Raw genomic sequence first — 20,137 nt, 5'->3', positions numbered from 1 at the left:
TTCAAAGCTTTATAAGTATAAAACATATCAAGATTGTTCAGACATAAACCGCTGAAAGCCGGGAAAGTGTAAATATGCTGCAATGTTAAGACCTTTATGACTAAAAAGGACATAAACAGAATAGAAAATTTTCCTCTAATGTCACATTATTTCTGAGGTAGTTGGAACCTTAGTTTTTTGTATGATTACTTAATCTATGAACGGGAAAATAAAAAAAGTATATTTTATGTTGCACCCATCGTGTTTCTCATGTTATTAAAAAGCCGTAAAATAGTCAAATTTGGTAAGTTATATTTGCGTGTTTGTGAAAAGGGAATGGGATTGTAGTTACGACATAAGGAAAATATCCGATATCATATGTGAAACGGTTATTCCATAACGGTCAACCAACTCGTGATGGCGGCCGTAAAATTTACGAAGGGATGATTTCAACCTCAATATATGGAACGCTTAGTTTAATAGCTTCCTTGTGAACAGTAACCCTCTATCAAGGAAATCATGATAATAAATACATGCCCGTGAATATCGGCTCAATTTGGAGATATATACTTTGTATGCAGGCGCTGCATAAGGTAGATATTTATCCAACGCAGCTCATATATTTATAAACGGAAAAGAGGAATGGCTTTTTTCCCCTTAATTTATTACTCATCTGGGCCTTTTTCTCAAGTAGTTTAGTTTTATCTTTGCTTGAATCCATAGTATCACAGTCCAATTTGAATTCTTGAATGTTCTGAGATTATGTTGGCTTATTTTCTAAACATATAACAAGATAAAGAATATCTGCAGATGATTTAAAACAGCAATTATGAAAAAAAAATTTCGACTGTAGTTTTTTGAAAGAACCTTGTGCATTTTGTACTCCTCTAAAGAGTTATATTTTTTTCTTTCGAAATTGTTATTCTTTCTATGGTAGCCGTCGAAGAATATTCCATAAACACGTGTTGTTAACGGAAATCATATCATACTTTTTAAATTTTCATTTTAATAGCGACTTTGTTTTTTTTTCCGTTAATTGTTTTATTATTAAACATTTTCTTCTTTCAAACGTATAATGAAAGTGGATTTTAAAACTTTTGATCTTGGGTAGTGTACTTGATAAAAATGATTCCGAATACACGTGTTGTGAGGACGTAAATCATTGTTATATCATGATTATTATCCTCTCTGAAATATGTAAACGCCATAAGGTTTGAGCCAATGGTATCTTTATTCTCTAAATGTCCGTTGGTGGTTAATGTATCAACTAAATGGCTTTCTAGATGTTTCTTCTTTCTCTTTGTATAAAAAATACAAGAACAATTTGATCGACGTATCTGCAAATGTGTCCCAAATAGAATATTTATTGTCTTCTGATTTGAAATATCATACACACCAACACAATAAATATGTTGTAGATAAAAAAAAAACTAAAAAAACCTGCATTTCGATAATATTTTTTTCTATTCTTTTTGTAATTGAATTCAGTATGGTTCCTCAAATACAATTGTACATGTAAAAAATCAACTACGTCGCAAATGTTTGTTATAAATATACTATTCAGCTGCATATTTGAATTGGACTTTAAACTGCTTTTGATACGAGATCGACTGATGAGTCCTATTGAGACCTATCGGGTGTAAGGAATATCAAATTACAAGCCTGGTATTTTTTATCTTCCTGTTTTTATACTAATGATGAAATGATTGACTGATGTTTAATGACTAGTGACAATTATTATATGCAAATGCAAGAACATGATGATAAATGTTATATAAATATGAACCCTGTTTTAATCTAGAATGACATGCTGATCCGGATTTTAAATGACAGTTCGTAGGAAAATATGTGACTCTACTGGGAAGCATTGAACTGACGCTGAGCTGACCAATCTTGGCTTTTACCCTAAATGTCGCATGCTGTAACAGACAATCATCAAATACCAATGTTATAGGTTTTTAATTGATCAATTCGAAAAATGAACTTACTGCCGCCGCATTCCAGTAGAGCACGCTACCATATGCATGAGACCATTGAGGTGATATCTTTTTTATAATTGAAGAAAGCCTAAAAAAAAAATTATTCCTATTTTCCTGAATTTGTCTTTTTGCTCATTGCTACTAAAGAGTTATAAAAATGAAAACGATTAAACGCGCTATAGTGTAGAACATTGCACAGGGACCGGTTATATGAACAAACAAAAAAGTCTTTGAAAGATGGATGAACTCATGTGAACCGGAACGGAAAGAAGATATATCACCATTATTGAGACTTGTCGTACAATGTAAAACTGCGGTGTTATGTAGCTTCTAAGTTACAATGTATTAACTGTGGAAAATTAAAGAAAGAATAGTAGTTATGGCTTTGTTTGACACACATAACTCTCAGTATAAGTACTTCGTAGTCTATATCACTAAATCGTATGATGGGTAATGTAGACATAGCAACCTTTAAGCACAAATATGTACGACAAGTAAATCTTTACAAACTTATAATATATATTTAAAGTTATAGATACTTGACCTTTTTCCGTGAACTACCTGTGTTTGTTTCAGATAATATTGATAGCTATAAAAGTATGACATTTTACCATTTTGTCGCAAAATTGCGTGTTTAAATGTGTTTTTACAGGTCTGTTTTCTTCCTCAAAAAGATTCTCACACCCTTCGACCAACATGAATTTGTTTATAAAAAAATAAAGGAGAGTTGACATCCTAACAATAAACATGCATAAAGACAACTCATTATAGATACCAGGTGTATATCTGTGTCTTTTTGTTTATTTTGTGTCTCATTTGATGTAAACATTTGTTCGAAGCAGAACTAGCGTATATATCCTTCAATATTTATATAAAAAAAGTCAAATGTCAAAAGGATTAGCACATGCATAACACAAATCAATTAAAGATTTTATTTCATGTTATGAGTACTGTACTACAATACTTTCTCACACAAGTGAGGGTAATGCTGAGAACAGTCATCACTTCCCCATTTATCTCCGTGCAATCCTAGGCATTGATGTTCCTGTTCCTCTGTACGTGATTCCCAGTGTGTGTTATGAGCACTTATTCCATGCTTATTATAAAGCCAATGCCAGCGAGTATTGTGTTCAGGATAAAATTTCGCACCTAGCCATACAGTACCCTGGTCTGGATGATAAAATAAATAATCATATTTTCATTATTAATGCACTATCCTAAAACTTCTTATTAATAGATGTTCTAAATAATGGCCAATAACAAACTTATTATGGTATGGGTCTTCCTCGTCGTTGAAATGGGTAAACTGGCATATGACTGCTAACATCCACTACATTTATGCTCTGGGAAACAGTTGTACCTTTGGGTATCATACCAAATCTCTTCCTATATTTATTGCATGTACGGCCATTCCAGAGAAAGATGTATGCTTAACATACCATTTTCTATATAAGAAAATGCCTGTCCAGAGTCAGGAATATGACAGTTGTTATCCATTCGTTTGATGTGTTGGAGCTTCTGATGTTGTTTTAATTTGATGACGGGCTTTCCGTTTTTTCCTTGGATTTTGTTTTTTTGCTATTTTACTTTTTAATTGCAAGGAGAGTTCTGAATATGTCGTGTTTAGGAAGGAATTGCTAGAACTTCTTTAGAATCTTGACATAATAGTGTTGTGGTAAAATATAAAAAATAGATAAAAATAACTGAAAATATCTGAATATATTAGAATGCTAACACGTGAGACCAACAGTATCTGTGAGAGATCTATTCTATTTATCGTATTTTTCAAATAGTATTATACAAATTAAGTCTTGGTACGGTATGAAAATATATTATCCTTTTTATACTTACATACCATCCTAATATAGAATAATTACTGCACTTACATTTATAAATAGCTCTTACAAAATGGACGACTGCGTCATGTTCTGAATCAGTTTCCAGGGTTATCATTTTCATGTGCAGACGAATACAAGGATCCTGAAATTACCAAATCATATCAAGAAAAATTGCAATGTTTTTGATATGACGCATTTTGCAGCGGGATAAGTTTTTCTTTAGCAATGTCTGTATGCAGTCGGAATATTAATCTAGTATTATCCTACAATTGCCAAGTGAAAGTTTGGAGAAATTTATGATTTTACAGAAACTTTCATGAACAAAACATTAAATGTGTAGATATGCGGTATGGTCAGTTGTATGCGTTATAATTGTCTTTTTTTCATAGTAAGAAAACATATACAGTACTTAGTTTAGTAAGATCTTCACATATGATTTACACATTTCCTTTATTTTAGAATAAGGAGATGTGCCTACCTAGTATATTGTATAACAGTAGAGTCTTTGGGGAGAAGGAAGAGTTATTCTGTTTACCGAAAAACGAGTTACTTAATTTGTCAATTAGTCACTTTTCACGACTTCGTTGCTTCTTCTTCTTCTTGGTATAAGCCTCCTTTAATTAGGAGCACCTCCAAATACATATGGAGTTTTCCCTTAACTTAAATTTTTTTTAAAATGATAAAACAAAATTTCCAACATATGTACAGCACATATAAATAAACAATAAACAATAGAAATGTCATGCAAGGCATATTTACATGGACCTTTTTATTACAAACCATACAAGTATATTCACTTAAGTATGTGACTTAGTTTTATTTATATTTAAAATTATGTTTCATTTGAATTTGCTTTTTAATATGCATAAAATGTACATTAAAAGGAGGTTTCATTTAATAAGATCTATGTATTAAAATAATAATAGTTTAAGATGTAAGAATTTAATAAAATCTAAAAAGGCAGATTTTCTCAGTGGAATGTTATATGTACTTCATGATCAATTGTATATTAGTTGCTCGATAAACATATGTATTGGTTTACTGTTAATCTTCCGAATTTCGCACAGCTTAAATATCTGTTTCAATCATGTTTTTGAACAGTCTACTACCCTTATTAATACATCAACTACTTTGGAAATAATTTATTTCCAGTGGAAATGATATACCGGGCGTTCACCTATTGGAAGTTTTTTCGGACATTATAGTTATGACTTAATTGACCGTTTCTGTGTCACATATGACTACGGATACATTACACTCATAGAAGCCACAATCCCGCCTGCGTTAATGACAGTATGATATCACCGAATGCGACTAATCCCTAGAAGTGTACTAGCTATGAGCAACAGATGTATCTTATAGAGCACATATGTTAACCACTGTTTTATTTAAATAAAGTTGCTCAATCCTTAGTTGTCTATTAAAATTAATCAGGGGTACTGTCTGTATGTTTGTTATCTTTTTTTAGTCAATGCGTTGATTTTATGAGTTTTGTATAGCCCTTGGCATCTTTTCTCCTTTTTCATTTCATACTTTGTAAGCATGACTATTCTTACAACGTTTGTAATTTATTAGACCTTTGTTTAACCCTGCCTACGATATACGATTGACGGTCTTCCTGCTTTAATATCTTACTATATCGAAAGATCTAGTTTACTTTCTTTATAACAAAAAAACATGTTTTGTATTTGTTCGCATTTAGGTATAATATACTTACAACATTATGTCTATGACTGTCGACTTTCCATTGGCTTGTATAGGACAAAATACAGTACCCGTGACCATTCCATCGGTAGTAATGTCCACCATTGCAGTCATAATTATATTTAGGACCAGCTTGAAATTGAATTTAAATAAAAGTAAGCTTAACTAGTGGAAAAAAGAGATATTTGAAAATTTATCAAACGTGTTATATGTCTTTCATTAACATAACGAAAAAAATTTCAATATGTTAATTTACTTAAAAAAATACATGTAACAAGTCGAAAATTTGGAAGTTATTTTCGTTTATTCCATTGACGTTCTCTTTTTGAATTTGCCTTGGAGCTCGATATGTTTGTTGTATTTTTTCTAATGAGTCAAAGGAAAAAGGAATGGTAAGTAATAGTTGCATAAGCTAGTGTTACAGAGAAACACAAATGATATGATGTGGGGGAAAAATGTGTTGGGAATAGCTAACCAGGTTCGCCCCCTGCTTAGAAAAATGAAAAGCCAATATAAATGCAATTGAGCTTCACCGACGTCTAAAGAAACTAGAGTCTCTCAAGAGCATGTATCGCTCACCTGACTCTACTTGCGTTTTTGAAATCATATGAAAAAAGATAAAATTTGGCTACAAAGTTACAAAACTTGGTCAGCACCTCATAAGGAACATTCATGCTATGTTGGGTTCCATTCCATTCAGTGGTTCTCTAAAAGAAGACTTTTGTATGCATTTCCCATAGGGTCCTATGTTTAACTAACCCCCCCCCCCCCCCCGCTGGCGGCCATCCTGGATGATGGATCAGCTACAAAATAACAACACTTGGTCAGCATCTCATAAGAAACATTTATGCTATGTTTGATTTCATTCCATTCAGTGGTTCAATTTGAATGTATTTCCAATAGGGACCTATGTTAAACTAAGTCCCCCCACTGGCAACCATCTTGCATGATGGATCGGCGACAAAGTAACAACACTTGGTCAGCATCTCATTAGGAACATTCATGCTATTTTTTGTTTCATTCCATTCAGTGGTTGACTAAAAGAAGTCATTTGTATGTATTTCCCATATTGTCCTATTTTAAACTAAGTCCCCTGCTGGCAGCCATCTTGGATGATGGATCGGCTACAAAGTAACAACACTTGGTCAGCACATCATAAGGAACATTAATGCCATGTTTGGTTTCATTCATTCAGTGGTTCTCTAGAAGAAACCGTTTGAATGCATTTCCTATAGGGTCCTATGTTAAACTCAGTCCCCCCGCTGGTGACCATCTTGGATGATAGATCGGCTACAAAGTAACAACACTTAGTTAGCACCTCATAAGGTATATTCATGCCATGTTAAGTTTCATTCCATTCAGTGTTCCTCTAAAAGAAGTCATATGTATGCATTTCCTATAGGGTCCTATGTTAAATTAAGTCCCCCCTGGCAGCCATCTTGGATGATTGATCAGCTACAAAGTAACAACACTTCGTCAGCACCTCATAAGGAACATTCATGCCATGTTTGGTTTCATTCCATTAAGTGGTTTTCTAAATCAAGTCATTTGTATGCATTTCCCATAGGGACCTATGTTAAACTAAGTCCCCCAGTGGTGACCATCTTGGATGATAGATCGGCTACAAAGTAACAACACTTGGTTAGCACCTCATAAGGTATATTCATGCCATGTTAAGTTTAATTCCATTCAGTGTTCCTCTAAAAGAAGTCATATGCATGCATTTCCCATAGGGTCCTATGTTAAACTAAGTCCCCCCTGGCAGCCATCTTGGATGATTGATCAGCTACAAAGTAACAACACTTCGTCAGCACCTCATAAGGAACATTCATGCCATGTTTGGTTTCATTCCATTAAGTGGTTCTCTAAAACAAGTCGTTTGTATGCATTTCCCATAGGGACCTATGTTAAACTAAGTCCCCCGCTGGCGTCCATCTTTGATGATGGATCGGCTACAAAGTAACAACACTTGGTCATCCATGTTTGGTTTCATTCCATTCAACAGTTCTCTAAAAGAAGTCATTTGTATGCATTTCCCGTAGGGTCCTATGTTAAACAAAGTACCCCGCTAGCGACCATCTTGGATGATGGATCGGCTACAAAGTAACAACACTTGGTCATGCCATGTTTGGTTTCATTCCATTCAACAGTTCTCTAAAAGAAGTCATTTGTATGCATTTCCCGTAGGGTCCTATGTTAAACATAGTACCCCGCTAGCGGCCATCTTGGATGATGGATCGGCTACAAAGTAACAACACTTGGTCAACACCTCATAAGGAACATTAATGCCATGTTTGGTTTCATTCCATTCAACAGTTCTCTAAAAGAAGTCATTTGTATGCATTTCCCATAGGGTCCTATTTTAAGTCCCCCGTTGGAGGCCATCTTGGATGATGGATCGGCTACAAAGTAACAACACTTGGTCAGCACTTCATAAGGAACATTCATGCCATGTTTGGTTTCATTCCATTAAGTGGTTCTCTAAAACAAGTCATTTGTATGCATTTCCCATTGGGACCTATGTTAAACTAAGTCCCCCGCTGGCGGCCATCTTTGATGATGGATCGGCTACAAAGTAACAACACTTGGTCATGCCATGTTTGGTTTCATTCCATTCAACAGTTCTCTAAAAGAAGTCATTTGTATGCATTTCCCGTAGGGTCCTATGTTAAACGAAATACCCCGCTAGCGGCCATCTTGGATGATGGATCGGCTACAAAGTAACAACACTTGGTCAAAACCTCATAAGAAACATTAATGCCATGTTTGGTTTCATTCCATTCAACAGTTCTCTAAAAGAAGTCATCTGTATGCATTTCCCATAGGGTCCTATTTTAAACTAAGTCCCCCGCTGGCGGCCATCTTGGATGATGGATCGGCTACAAAGTAACAACACTTTGTCAGCACCTCATAAGGAACATTCATGCCATGTTTGGTTTTATTCCATTCAGTGGTTCTCTAAAAGAGGTCATTTGTATGCATTTCCCATAGGTCCTATGTTAAACTAAGTTCCCTGCTGGCAGCCATCTTGGATAATGGATCGGCTACAAAGTCACAACACTTGGTGAGCATATCATAAGGAACATTCATGCCATGTTTGGTTTCATTCCATTTAGTGGTTCTCTAGAAGAAGTTCAAAATGTAAAATGTTATCGACAACGACGACGGACGACGACGACGGACGACGGACGACGACGACGGACGACGGACGACGGACGCCAAAGTGATTAGAAAATTTCACTTGACCCTTTGGGCCAGGTGAGCTAAAAAAAAAAGAGAGAACAGATACAAAGTGGTTAATGTATAAACCTTAGTCGAAGAGCAAAACACAACATCATGGCAAAAAAACAACTAAGGAAAAATAACAGTTCACAAAACAATACAGAAAACCAAAGTATAAATCCTACCCAAAAACCTATAGTTGCTACAAAGGGTTTTTAAATACTTTTTTCACTAGTTGTACTCAACATATTGCTCATGGCAAGAACCCATTACTAGTATGTTACAAGGCGCATTCCGTGATGTGACAACTATCGAAAAAATGATGAAAGGTAGTCTATTACATGTTTATCATATCCGTTGTGTGACACGGCAAAATAAATCATGACGGTATCCCTACTATAACTGTCGACAAGAATAATTTCATTTCCCTCTTAAAACACAGATTCATTACTTCCTTCAGCAACTCTTGATCAAGTAAAAAGTTTATGGAAACTCCTTATCTTTTGTATCAACTTGAGATATATTATTAATATTTAAGCTGAAATATGTTAATACAATAGAGAAATGGAAAGTTCACCGTAGTAAAATTTAAATCATATTTATTTGTCGTCACGTTTAGTTTTTTAATCGACCATCACTTGTTATTTCTTGATGTAAGTAATTTTATGAAGCAGACTATAACTGTTTTTGTGTTTTCAATATAGTTATTTCAATAGATTACTTATATAGTTCAAAAGAATATGTATATAATATTCGTGTTCCTCAAACATTTAATTATTCATTGAGGGGTCGTCATGAGTTTATTCGCTGTAAGGTTCCTTAGGAATGTGGATTGTCATTTTAATCACAAATCCTCAAAACGTAACATATATGGTATCATTAAAATATAATTCAAGGATCATGATTATTTTTGTATCAGACAACATTTGGGGTTCATCAGAGTTTATGATTACAGAAGCTTCAAGTTTAAGAAATATCTTTGATTGAGATTCGTGTGTCAAAAAACAGACTTGGCACGATCCGCTTTTGAAAATGTGTTCGTATGTGTTTATTTGTCGTAAAGTAACCTCGACAACATATCGGGTATTACTCTCAAGATAATGAAAACAATGTGAGAGTTGTCATAAATGATAAAGTTCACTTACTTGTAGTGTGGTGTAAAGTGGTCGTAGCACTTTGAATTGTGGTAGAGGGTTTGATTGTGGGCGTTGCTTTACTAGTTAACTTGGTTGCAGATGTAGTAATATCGTATTTGTTGCATAAATTGGAAGAACAACAAAAGTGTCGTAAATTTCGTTTCCTTTGTGTATGGCAGTACTAAAATAGAATCAAAATGTAGTCCTAACAAATTATGTTCCTTCCAATTATTGAAGTAAAATACTAGAAGATATATTAACTAATAAAATATTACATTGTTTACTGTATGAATCAAAAGAGAAAAACAGGGGCTACAGAATGTTATAAAAAAGAACGCCAATTGTAAAAAAAAACAATTCTCATAAAAAATGGGAACTGTCAGAAAAAAATCACCGATAGCGGTTTAATACATTACAGTCTTATTATTTATTACATAATTAGACAACTAGCTGATTGACAAATCCAAATTATAACCCGCTTACATATTCCCCCCAATACTTTTTTTAATCATAACACCAGAATTGTTTTATGTATAAACACTACGTTTTGCTTTTGTTTTTGTTTTTCATTTTATGTGGGTTTTAATCGTCATACATAACATTGGAATGTTCTCATTAATTTCTGAGATTTAAAACACAGCATACATGTATTTGAAAATCTTTATAATGTGAGTTTTAGGTGTCGGAAAGAGGAACACGAAAAATTGTCTATACCTGTATCAACCATTAATTTCATATCAAAAAGAAAAATAACAAAAAGACCGATCTCCGATGAAAATCCTCAACGGACACTTCATAAGCAAATGGTAAAATCAAAAGCTTAAACGCATCAAACAAATGGATAACAACTGTCATATTATGACTTGGTACAGGCATTTCAATTTGTAAACTATAGGCTCTAAAGAGCCTGTGTCGCTCACCTTGGTCTATGTGGATATTATGCAAAGAACACATATGGATTCATGACAAAATTGTGTTTTGGTGTTGGTGATGTGTTTGTATATCTTATTTTATTGAACAATCTTGCTGCTTAAAATTATCTCTATCCATAATGAAATTGGCACAGAAGAGACAGTAGAAAATATTTTGTAAAAATTTACAAAAATTTATGAAATTTGTTAAAAATTGAATATAAAGGACAATAACTCCTTAAGGGGTCAATTGACAACTTTGGTCAAGTTGACTTATTTGTAGCGCTTACTTTGCTGTACATTATTGCTATTTACAGTTTATCTCTATCTATAATAATATTCAAGATAAGAACCAAAAGCTGCCAAATTTTCTTAAAATTACCAATTCAGGGGCAGCAGCCCAGCAACAAGTTGCCCGATTGGTCTGCAAATTTTTGGGCAGATAGATCTTGACCTAATGAACAATTTCACAGCAAATTTTCCTAAATGCTTTGGTTTCAGAGATATGTACTATTTTTAGCCATGTCGGCCATCTTGTTTCACGGGCAGGGTCATCGGACAATTTTTTTTTAAAACTACATACCCTAATGATGATTGTGGACAAGTTTGGTTATAATAGTCTTAGTAGCTTCAGAGGAGAAGAATTTTGTAAAAGATTACAAAAATTTATAAAAAAATGTTAAAAATTGACTATAAAGGGCAGTAACTCCTTAAGGGGTCAACTGACCATTTTGATCATGTTGACTTATTTGTAGATCTTACTTTTCTGAACATTATTGCTGTTTACAGTTTATCTGTATCTATAATAATATTCAAGATAAAAACCAAAAGCTGTAAAATTTTCTTAAAATTACCAATCCGAGAACCCGTTGTTGGGTTAACAACATGATTGCTTGAGAATTAGATGAATATTCATTACCTGTGAAATTTATGTACCTGATTTGGCCAAAATTCTCATTTTACCTTTTGTATTTTGGGTATACATTTAAGTAAAATATGATGTTAAAAATGAGAATTTTGGCCAAATCAGGTACATAAATTTCACAGGTAATGAATATTCATCTAATTCTCAAGCAATCATGTTGTTAAATCCACCGACTGATAATAAAGTGAACAAGCTTAATCAAATTTTTGATTTAGTAAAGTTTGTTACGTTAAATATCACGCCTGATATGAATTGAAGAGGATCTGAAGAACTAGATATTAAAGCATCAATTAATGTTGGTTCCAAGTTGTCGAATATAAATTTATTATAAAATTGGTTAAAAATATTTCGTTTGACTCATAATTACGAGTTATTTATCAAGCTTAACATCAAAGTATTTGTTACGTACAACTTCAAGCATAAAAAAATAATGTTTTAATTAAATAAATAATATCTTTAAAACTCTGCTTAATCTCTTGTTTGTAAATTTGTACTCACGGTTGATTCTTTTATATTTGGAATACTTGATTATCTTAAAGTCTGTATTTCCAGTTGCTGGATTTTGTTAGGGTAAGTTTTAATATTTTATATGGTAGCCACAAAGCCACCGAGCACGTTTCGCTATTTGACTTTGTGTGATGATCTGTGATGGTGGCCATTCTTGTCTATGTACAAGTGTCCTAAGTTCAAATTAGGCCTTTTGTGTGGTGATAAAAGAAGTCACTTAACAAAGAATTCAAAGTTCTTTAAACTATACATGTATATATATACATACCACATTTTCTGCACAACCCAACTTGTAGGAAAACTGGAAATTGCTGTTTACATTTTCTGCTGTTATACACACCTGAGAAAGTATACACAATTCTACAGTACAGATTTATAAGGGTTATAAGGGTTATCGCTTATTAAAATCGAGTGTTAATTATACATTTTCCTGTATTATTTCGTAGTTACCGATTTGTTAAAGCAGTTTTTTTTTATAAAAAGTAAAATCCCCAAAATATTGAGATCCGAGGAATTTCAAAACGGAAAGTCCTTAATCAAATGGATTTGGGATATTTGAACATCGGTTAACTACCTTTACCTTGATTAAACTTCAGTTGCTTCAAGTTTACTGCGACATTGAGTATTTGTTAGTTCTATAATGAACGTTAAAAAAATAAAACGGTCTAGATAATTTATAAATAAAATACTAAAATAACATCATACCTGGTCAGATTGGGAACAGTTTTGAGATACATTACACTGGGAAGGATGTTGAACATCATTACAACTATAGCATTGTAAGCCTGAGATGAAACCAATAAGACGTATGTTAAGACATAAGAAGGATGTTACATTGCTTTACACGAGACAATCTTACTATGTTTGGAGATAATCATTCACTTAATCTTTTTTGTATTTTTGTTTCTATGTTTCTGTTTTCTCTCTCCCTTTAAAATTCGTGTGTTTTCCTCGTTGTTTGTTTTACCATGATTTTTATATCCTGAATATATATTTATGAGATTTAAACCTTGGTAGATTACTGTTTTTACATTTTACATTATGTAAACCTGAAATGTTCTTTTCAATGGCGGCTAACATATTAAAATGTTGTTCGTTCACAATATATTGCGAAAGCAAATTTACAGATCTAACATTGTTGGGTTGATGTTTAGACGAGTTGTATATACATTATGTACACAGCCATGTATCACCATCATTGATGGCGATCCGATGGATACATCTGTTGTAGGGTTGTCACTGACTCAGACGTACTTATGAATATAATTATTTTCTGTGACTGTATCTTACATTAATTTGTAGGATCCTTTACTATAGATAATTTAGCTGATCTGTAACAATAACATCTTCATGCCTTATATATCATGTACTGTAGTACGCCGCTAGATTAAAACTGACGTGGAAAGGTAACACATGCCCACCGAAAGCTCTTTTTTTGAGAGCCCAGGTGGTCGTGTGGTCTAGCGGGACGGCTGCAGTGCAGGCGATTTGGTGTCACGATATCACAGTAGCATGGGTTCGAATCCCGGCGAGGGAAGAACCAAAAATTTGCGAAAGCAAATTTACAGATCTAACATTGTTGGGTTGATGTTTAGACGAGTTGTATATATATATATATATATATATATATATATATATTCATGTTATTGATGTTCAAAATGAAATAAAGAAACGGAACGATTCTAGAATTAAAAAAAAATCATTAATCTTTTAGGAATATTAAGACCTTACCTAAATTATTTTGTTGAGTTATGTTTTTATCTATATCAATTCCATATAACAAAGATAACCGTTCACTAAAATGATTGCTTCTTGTTGAGGTTAACAATGTCATATATATTACATATCCAATAAACTCATCATAGATGCCAGGATTAAATGTTGTATATACGCGCATTTCGTCTACAAAAGACTCATCAGTGACGCTCGAATTCAAAAAAGTTTAAAAAAAAAAAAGAGAAAAAAAAAAAAAATTAAGTACGAAGTTTAGGAGCATTGATGACCAAAATTCCTAAAAGTTTTGACAAATACAGCTAAGGTAATATATTCCTGAGGTACAAAAGCCTTAGTATTTAAAAAAATCAAAATTTTTGTAAACAGTAAATTTATAGATATGACCATATCAATGATAAGTCATGTCAACACAAAAGTTATGCATTTGAGTAAATAACATACACGTACCTGTCAGCTCCTGGAGAGACACAGAGAGCAATATGACCGCTGTAAAAGAGAAATCAGTTGTTGGTGTTATCATCAATAATGTCATTATTTTTACTATTATTATTGATGTCAGTACTAGAGCAGTTTCGCGAAAGGGGGGAAATAAACGATCCAGCAAGAATTGTTTTATATATTGATACCGTTACAAAGAATAAGTTTAGAACTGTGTAATTCACATTTCGCAATTCATAAAATAATTTTAACCTGTAAAAACATTAGTTAAAACAAAATAAAATAGTTTTCCTCAGTCTGTTCGAATCGCATTTTCGATCACTCGTACCTGATGAGTTTAATTTTAATTAGGGTACTGATGATTTGATGAAAAACTAATAGTCAAATGGGACGTTTCTTTATCATTCATTAGGGTGCTTATTTAATAGTTATGTTATTGTAGTAAATCTACATAATATAGTAAATAAGATTTTTACCTAGACAAAAATGTTCCATATGCTCAATGTTTTCCAAACACAGTCCTATCAGTTGTTGTTATAATGGAATACATACTATCTTAACTAGGTGGCCTAATTTTTCGACGTACTTGCACGCAGAGGTCATTGTGATTTCATTAGTCTTTATCATGTAAGGATAGGTTTAAATCAGACTTGATCATTTGAAATTAGCATAATGCACAAGGAACGAACAAATATACATTCTTCTTCGCACAGGTTATAAAACACTTATAAACACTATAAAAATCTGTTTGTCATCTTTGCACAATGACATATGTTTAAACTAACCAATAAAATCGCGCTACAGATAAAATGACATTAATAGAAGTTTTTCTTGTGCCAACAACATCAGCCGAAAGGAATGTTTGCAATTTAAAGAGAAGAATTACTATCTTTAAAAAGATATATGATATGCACATAGGGATTTAAATGGACCCTGAATCATTGACAGGTCTTATCTAATAACAGTTTAAAATAATTCCGCACAATTTGACAGCGAAAGGTTGACGATTCTGAAAGTTGAATAATTTGTGTTTTTTCTCTAAATAATTAAAATATACACTGAATGGTACTAAACCAAAAATATATATATCCCGGCCAGGGAAGAACACAAATGATCTTCCGAAAATTTATAGGATATCCTTATTTTCATATTTTATTTCAATGTATACTTTATTGAGAGGTTGTATGTGTCATTATGTTTTACTAAATTATATGTACAATCAACTACAAACACATTTATGTTGGTGTCTTTTTCGAAATCTTCCGAATATTTGTTTAGATTTTTTAAGTCAATTGCGTTGTATGTCTGTGTTGAATGTTTACACAGTCAGTCTGTTTAGCTTACTCGATCAGTGTTGTTAACCGTCACACAAATAATAAGTTTGACTAGCTATTAAACCAGTTGAAACTAACTGCACTAAGCTACTAATATGACACGTGTCTTTCTTTTTATCTTTCGTTCCGATGGTTGATATACTAGTAGATTATGTTTCATTTTGTTCGTTACTTCAAGGTCTTACTCATTTTTGACTTCGATATTTTTGTTAGATGTTACTTTTTATCCGATTTCCTGGTGTTTTAAAGCATCGAAATATACGAGTGAGTTCAGTAAAAATGTCATCATTTTGATTATTTGACCCAACTTTTTTTTCGCCGATTTTATGTCTGCAATTTTTTTTATACAAATGTGCATTCACTTTTAAAGAATGAGTTCATTAATACTTTAGAAAATAAAGGAGACAATGCATTATGTGTATTGATTTGCAATTGAAATTCAACGAACCAAAGTTTTATACCAAATCTTACCAAAAGCTTAGATATAGCGTCATTGTGTTATTATTCTATGATTATTTTTGTATTCTTGTCATTCATTTTTGCTAATAGGTTTTGTCTATATGCTCTTTTGTGTTTCTTTGTTACATATGACATTCATGACTATGAACTTAACATCCCGTCAGCGTGTTATTGTGCGACTGTTAATGTTTGTTTATATAATTTGTTTGTTTGTATAGCGATTTACTGATAATAACACAATGTTGACTGCTGTTCCTGTATTTTTGAAATTTTAACCTGTAATGTCTGTGTTTATTTTGTTCACGATCATTGTCAATATAATGGAATTCCATGCGACTGTCATACAATGAGAGGTTAAGCTACTTTTAAAACCAGTTTCTATCCACCATTTCCTACATAATAAAATGCCTGTACCAAGTCAGAACTATGTCAGTTGTTGTCCATTTTGTGTTTGAGCTTTTGATTTTGCCATATTATTAGGGACTTTCCGATTTGAATTTTCCTTGGATTTCAGTATTTTTGTGATTTAAGTTTTCACTACATACATTGACCTTAATTAAAAACATAAAGGTTTTAATAGACGTTAAACTATTATATATATTTCAATGTTCTTCATTTTTGTGTAATTACAGTATATTTTAGGGTATTAGATAATTATCCTTTTACTCTGTATGTCGAAATATCAGAAAAAGTTCAATATCTCATTTAACACCAACATTGCTCAGAGAGAATTGGCCACTCGTGGCCAGGTTGAGGTCAAATATGTTTCAATTTTCCATAATGTATTTACTGGCGTAAACAATGGAAACGCCTCAAATATCTTGTCAAGAAAACCAAATTCCTTTATCTACGGTCACTGATATAATCGTAAAGTGAAATTTTTAAAAGGAAAAAAAAAACCTAAATAATTGTGACTTTTCAATACTCGAATTTCCTCAATGCACCAAAAAGTAAATTTTGTAAAGACAGGTTTTTGCCAATTGTTTGTTACTTTTGAAAATTGACATTATTACCATTGATCGAACCTAAATATACATACACGGGTTACAAAATTTGATAGAAAAATGAAAGAAATTATAAAAAAAATGATTAAAAAATGTCGACATTTTTTAGACGTTCTTTTATTTCAACTTTGATTTTAATATTTTTATGATTTGTAAATTTAGAGGTTTGAGGTGAAAAAATATCAAATGCAATGTTTACGTTTGTTTAAAGTGACATTAATTATGATAGGCTTTGATCATAAAAATACTTATTATACAAGTATAGTGTCCAATTTGACACTTGCAGACAAAGCGACTGGTTAATGCAAGATAACCATCAAGGACATAACTGCGTAAACAATAGTTTCGTTATAACAAGCGTACAATAAATGTTGATTTACGTTGAACATAGAGGGCAGACACAAAAAATGTGTATAGATTAAATAAAAGGGAAAGCAAATAATGTCACAGGGGGGATCTTAATCTCGAAGGAGGACCATACAACTAAGACAAACAACCGAATCATGACAAGTTCCCAGACTTTATAGAATGATAACAATCTAGGCTAGGATACAAGCTTCAACATGTTCAAACCCACTAAAAATAAAATATAAAAAAAGTAAAATCACAAAAATAATAACTCCGAAATAAATTCGAAAGAAAGTCTCTAATCCAATGGCAAAATCAAAAGCTCAAACACGTCAAACTAATAAATAACAACTGTCATATTCCTAACTTGGTACAGGCATTTTCTTTTTTTGAAAATGGTGGATTAAACTTGGTTTTAAAGATAGCTTAACCTCTTACAACGATGTGTGAACAAAACAAACAGAAATAATATTTAAAAATGTCAAATGACATACAGTTCACTTGTTATGACTCTTCCATCAATCCTCTTCAGCAATCAAGTGTTGTATAATATCTACACGGATGATTGATCGGTTGGCAAGTACAGGAAAAACCAAACTAACAATAGTTTTTAGTTTTGCATTTATGGTCTACAAGGAATAAATGCTAGAAATGTGACTATCAATGAAATAAGAGCGAATGTTAAATAAAGAATAAAAAATAGCAAGAGTACATAATTTAACTAGTTTGAAACATATAATAACCTCTGCATTGACTTTAAACATAAATGTTCATTGTAAATTCTGTAATATACTAGTAATGTGTAATTTAGTCATTTTGGGCGCAATTTCGTGAATGTTGTCACTATTAAGAACCTTCTAGTAGTTATGTTGATCATAGAAAACGTTGATTGCGAAAGGCACCTAAATCCGTGTCTTATTTGACATTTGGAGACAAAAAGATTAGTCAATGCTGACAAGATTAATATCGTTGATATTACGACTATTTCCAGACTACAATTTCTATGCGATTATCGAACAATTACTGTCGCATTGAGAAAAGAGATAAACTTGCATAATGGAGTATATGCAGTCGTGTACATCAACGCAAATATGTAACCATCTACTAATGTCTCGTGTCGTGATTCCATCCATTGTCTATTATTGGCATAGTTTTTGCAAAACAAAGAAGTTAAATAACGTGTTTGAACCGGAAATATATGAGCGGATGCTGATAGATTAAATATAAACTATCCAAAGTATTCTTACTGAAAACATCTAATAAGAAAACCTGCAAGAAAAAAATAACCAATAAATTTTTGTACAGACAGAAAAGGTTGACTAAAAACATATGTGAGACCACTCCAAATTTTATTCATAGTTCTTCGAATTCCCTCGCCTCAATTTTCGAAACTAAAAAGAAAATTTACCGCAATAAAACGCAGACATATGGAATGATTGCTCCAAAACTCATGCAAAATTTGTTATGGTGTTATTTCTTTATTTTCTATTTGAAAGAATTGCTCTTGGTGATAGGTTTGTTTTAGATTACCAATTTTCTCTAATCATATATTAGAAAATTACCATTAAATTTATCTATAGAACAATGAATATGATTTTCTAGTTCTAGATATTTCAAGTTCACTCTTTATTTCATTTTTTATTATTTGTTTTGGATGGGAATGTTCCTAATGGCCACTTGATTCGACGTGTTTAATTCCTATATTTTCGCTATTGTCGTGTTTGTGGTGACTTTTGAGATTTATTCGAACTTATCGCATTATGATGTTTGAAGAGACTTTATATCTTGTGATTAAAGAAACGATGCATATTCTTGTTGGTATATTAATTTACCCTATTCTTAATGTTATTTTTTCAACATGGTATTAAGATAATTAATATTGTATTTATTAGTATTCAAATTCACTTTACTTTTAATTGTTGAATACATAACGAATGTTAAAATGAGGAGATATTCGTGTTTTAGTATCCTGCTCCAATTTCCTATATCCTACCAATACCATATGTTGGCATTGCACAAGGTCCTGCCTTTTCTCTTACTGTTTATTAATGGCATTTTCAAAAAGTCCGTTTAATATGGATCAATTACATCAATTATTCGTGTTATTTCTCTTTTATAATTTATTTTTGTGGTTAGTACCGATCTGGCGAGCATACCCCTTTCCTTCTGAAGTTTAATAGGCTGTTTATATGTAGTCTATGTATACAACTGTCCCTGTTTAATGCGCGGGTTGGCACTTACAATCATGCATGTTTAACCCACCACATCCTTTATGTAGCAGGAGTCTATGATGAGTTTGTCTTTGGTCGCAATTTGTCATAAATGTTGTTTTGACTCCTTTGAATTATTTCACATTTTGTCATACTGGGTACCATGTAATTGTTCATTACATGGTTGATTGTCTCATTATCAATCATACAATATCTACTTTTCTTCTTCTTATGATTTGAACTTCCAATTTGGCATTTTGTGGCGATGGTGATGTATATGTTTCTTCCGTTGGTGTTTTGAACTGCCCCATTGGTATCTTTGTGGCGATGGTGATGTATATGTTTCTTCTTCTGGTGTTTTGAACTGCCCCATTGGTATCTTTGTGGCGATTGGGATGTATATGTTTCT

At 32.5% G+C, this 20,137-nt stretch overlaps 1 protein-coding gene across 2 annotated transcripts; it reads right to left on the bottom strand.

Moving 5' to 3' along the window:
• Positions 1–2,876: 2,876 nt before the first annotated feature.
• On the bottom strand, positions 2,877–14,951 carry LOC143049257 (uncharacterized). 2 transcript variants are annotated; one of them, XM_076222954.1, is made up of 8 exons: positions 14,850–14,951; positions 14,383–14,421; positions 12,907–12,986; positions 12,470–12,541; positions 9,868–10,039; positions 5,514–5,632; positions 3,845–3,938; positions 2,877–3,128 (listed from the first exon to the last, which is right to left on the bottom strand). In XM_076222954.1, the coding sequence occupies exons 1-8, from the start codon at positions 14,866–14,868 to the stop codon at positions 2,914–2,916; spliced, it is 810 nt and encodes a 269-aa protein (XP_076079069.1). In that variant the 5' UTR covers positions 14,869–14,951; the 3' UTR covers positions 2,877–2,913. The 2 variants fall into 2 exon arrangements, with proteins under 2 accessions (XP_076079069.1, XP_076079070.1); XM_076222955.1 differs by lacking the exon at positions 5,514–5,632.
• Positions 14,952–20,137: the final 5,186 nt, after the last annotated feature.

The sequence above is a fragment of the Mytilus galloprovincialis genome, chromosome 10 (genome assembly GCF_965363235.1).
Source record: "Mytilus galloprovincialis chromosome 10, xbMytGall1.hap1.1, whole genome shotgun sequence".
Classification (NCBI taxonomy): domain Eukaryota; kingdom Metazoa; phylum Mollusca; class Bivalvia; order Mytilida; family Mytilidae; genus Mytilus; species Mytilus galloprovincialis.
This window is presented reverse-complemented; position numbering and strand designations above follow the sequence as displayed.

Excerpts from the sequence above, each read along its gene's own strand:
- LOC143049257 (XM_076222954.1), bottom strand. Across the intron at positions 3,939-5,513 it reads ACAGTCATAGACATAATGTT|GATCCTTGTATTCGTCTGCA; the intron begins GTAAGTATATTA and ends TGGTAATTTCAG. Across the intron at positions 3,129-3,844 it reads TGTAAGAGCTATTTATAAAT|ACCAGGGTACTGTATGGCTA; the intron begins GTAAGTGCAGTA and ends TTTATCATCCAG.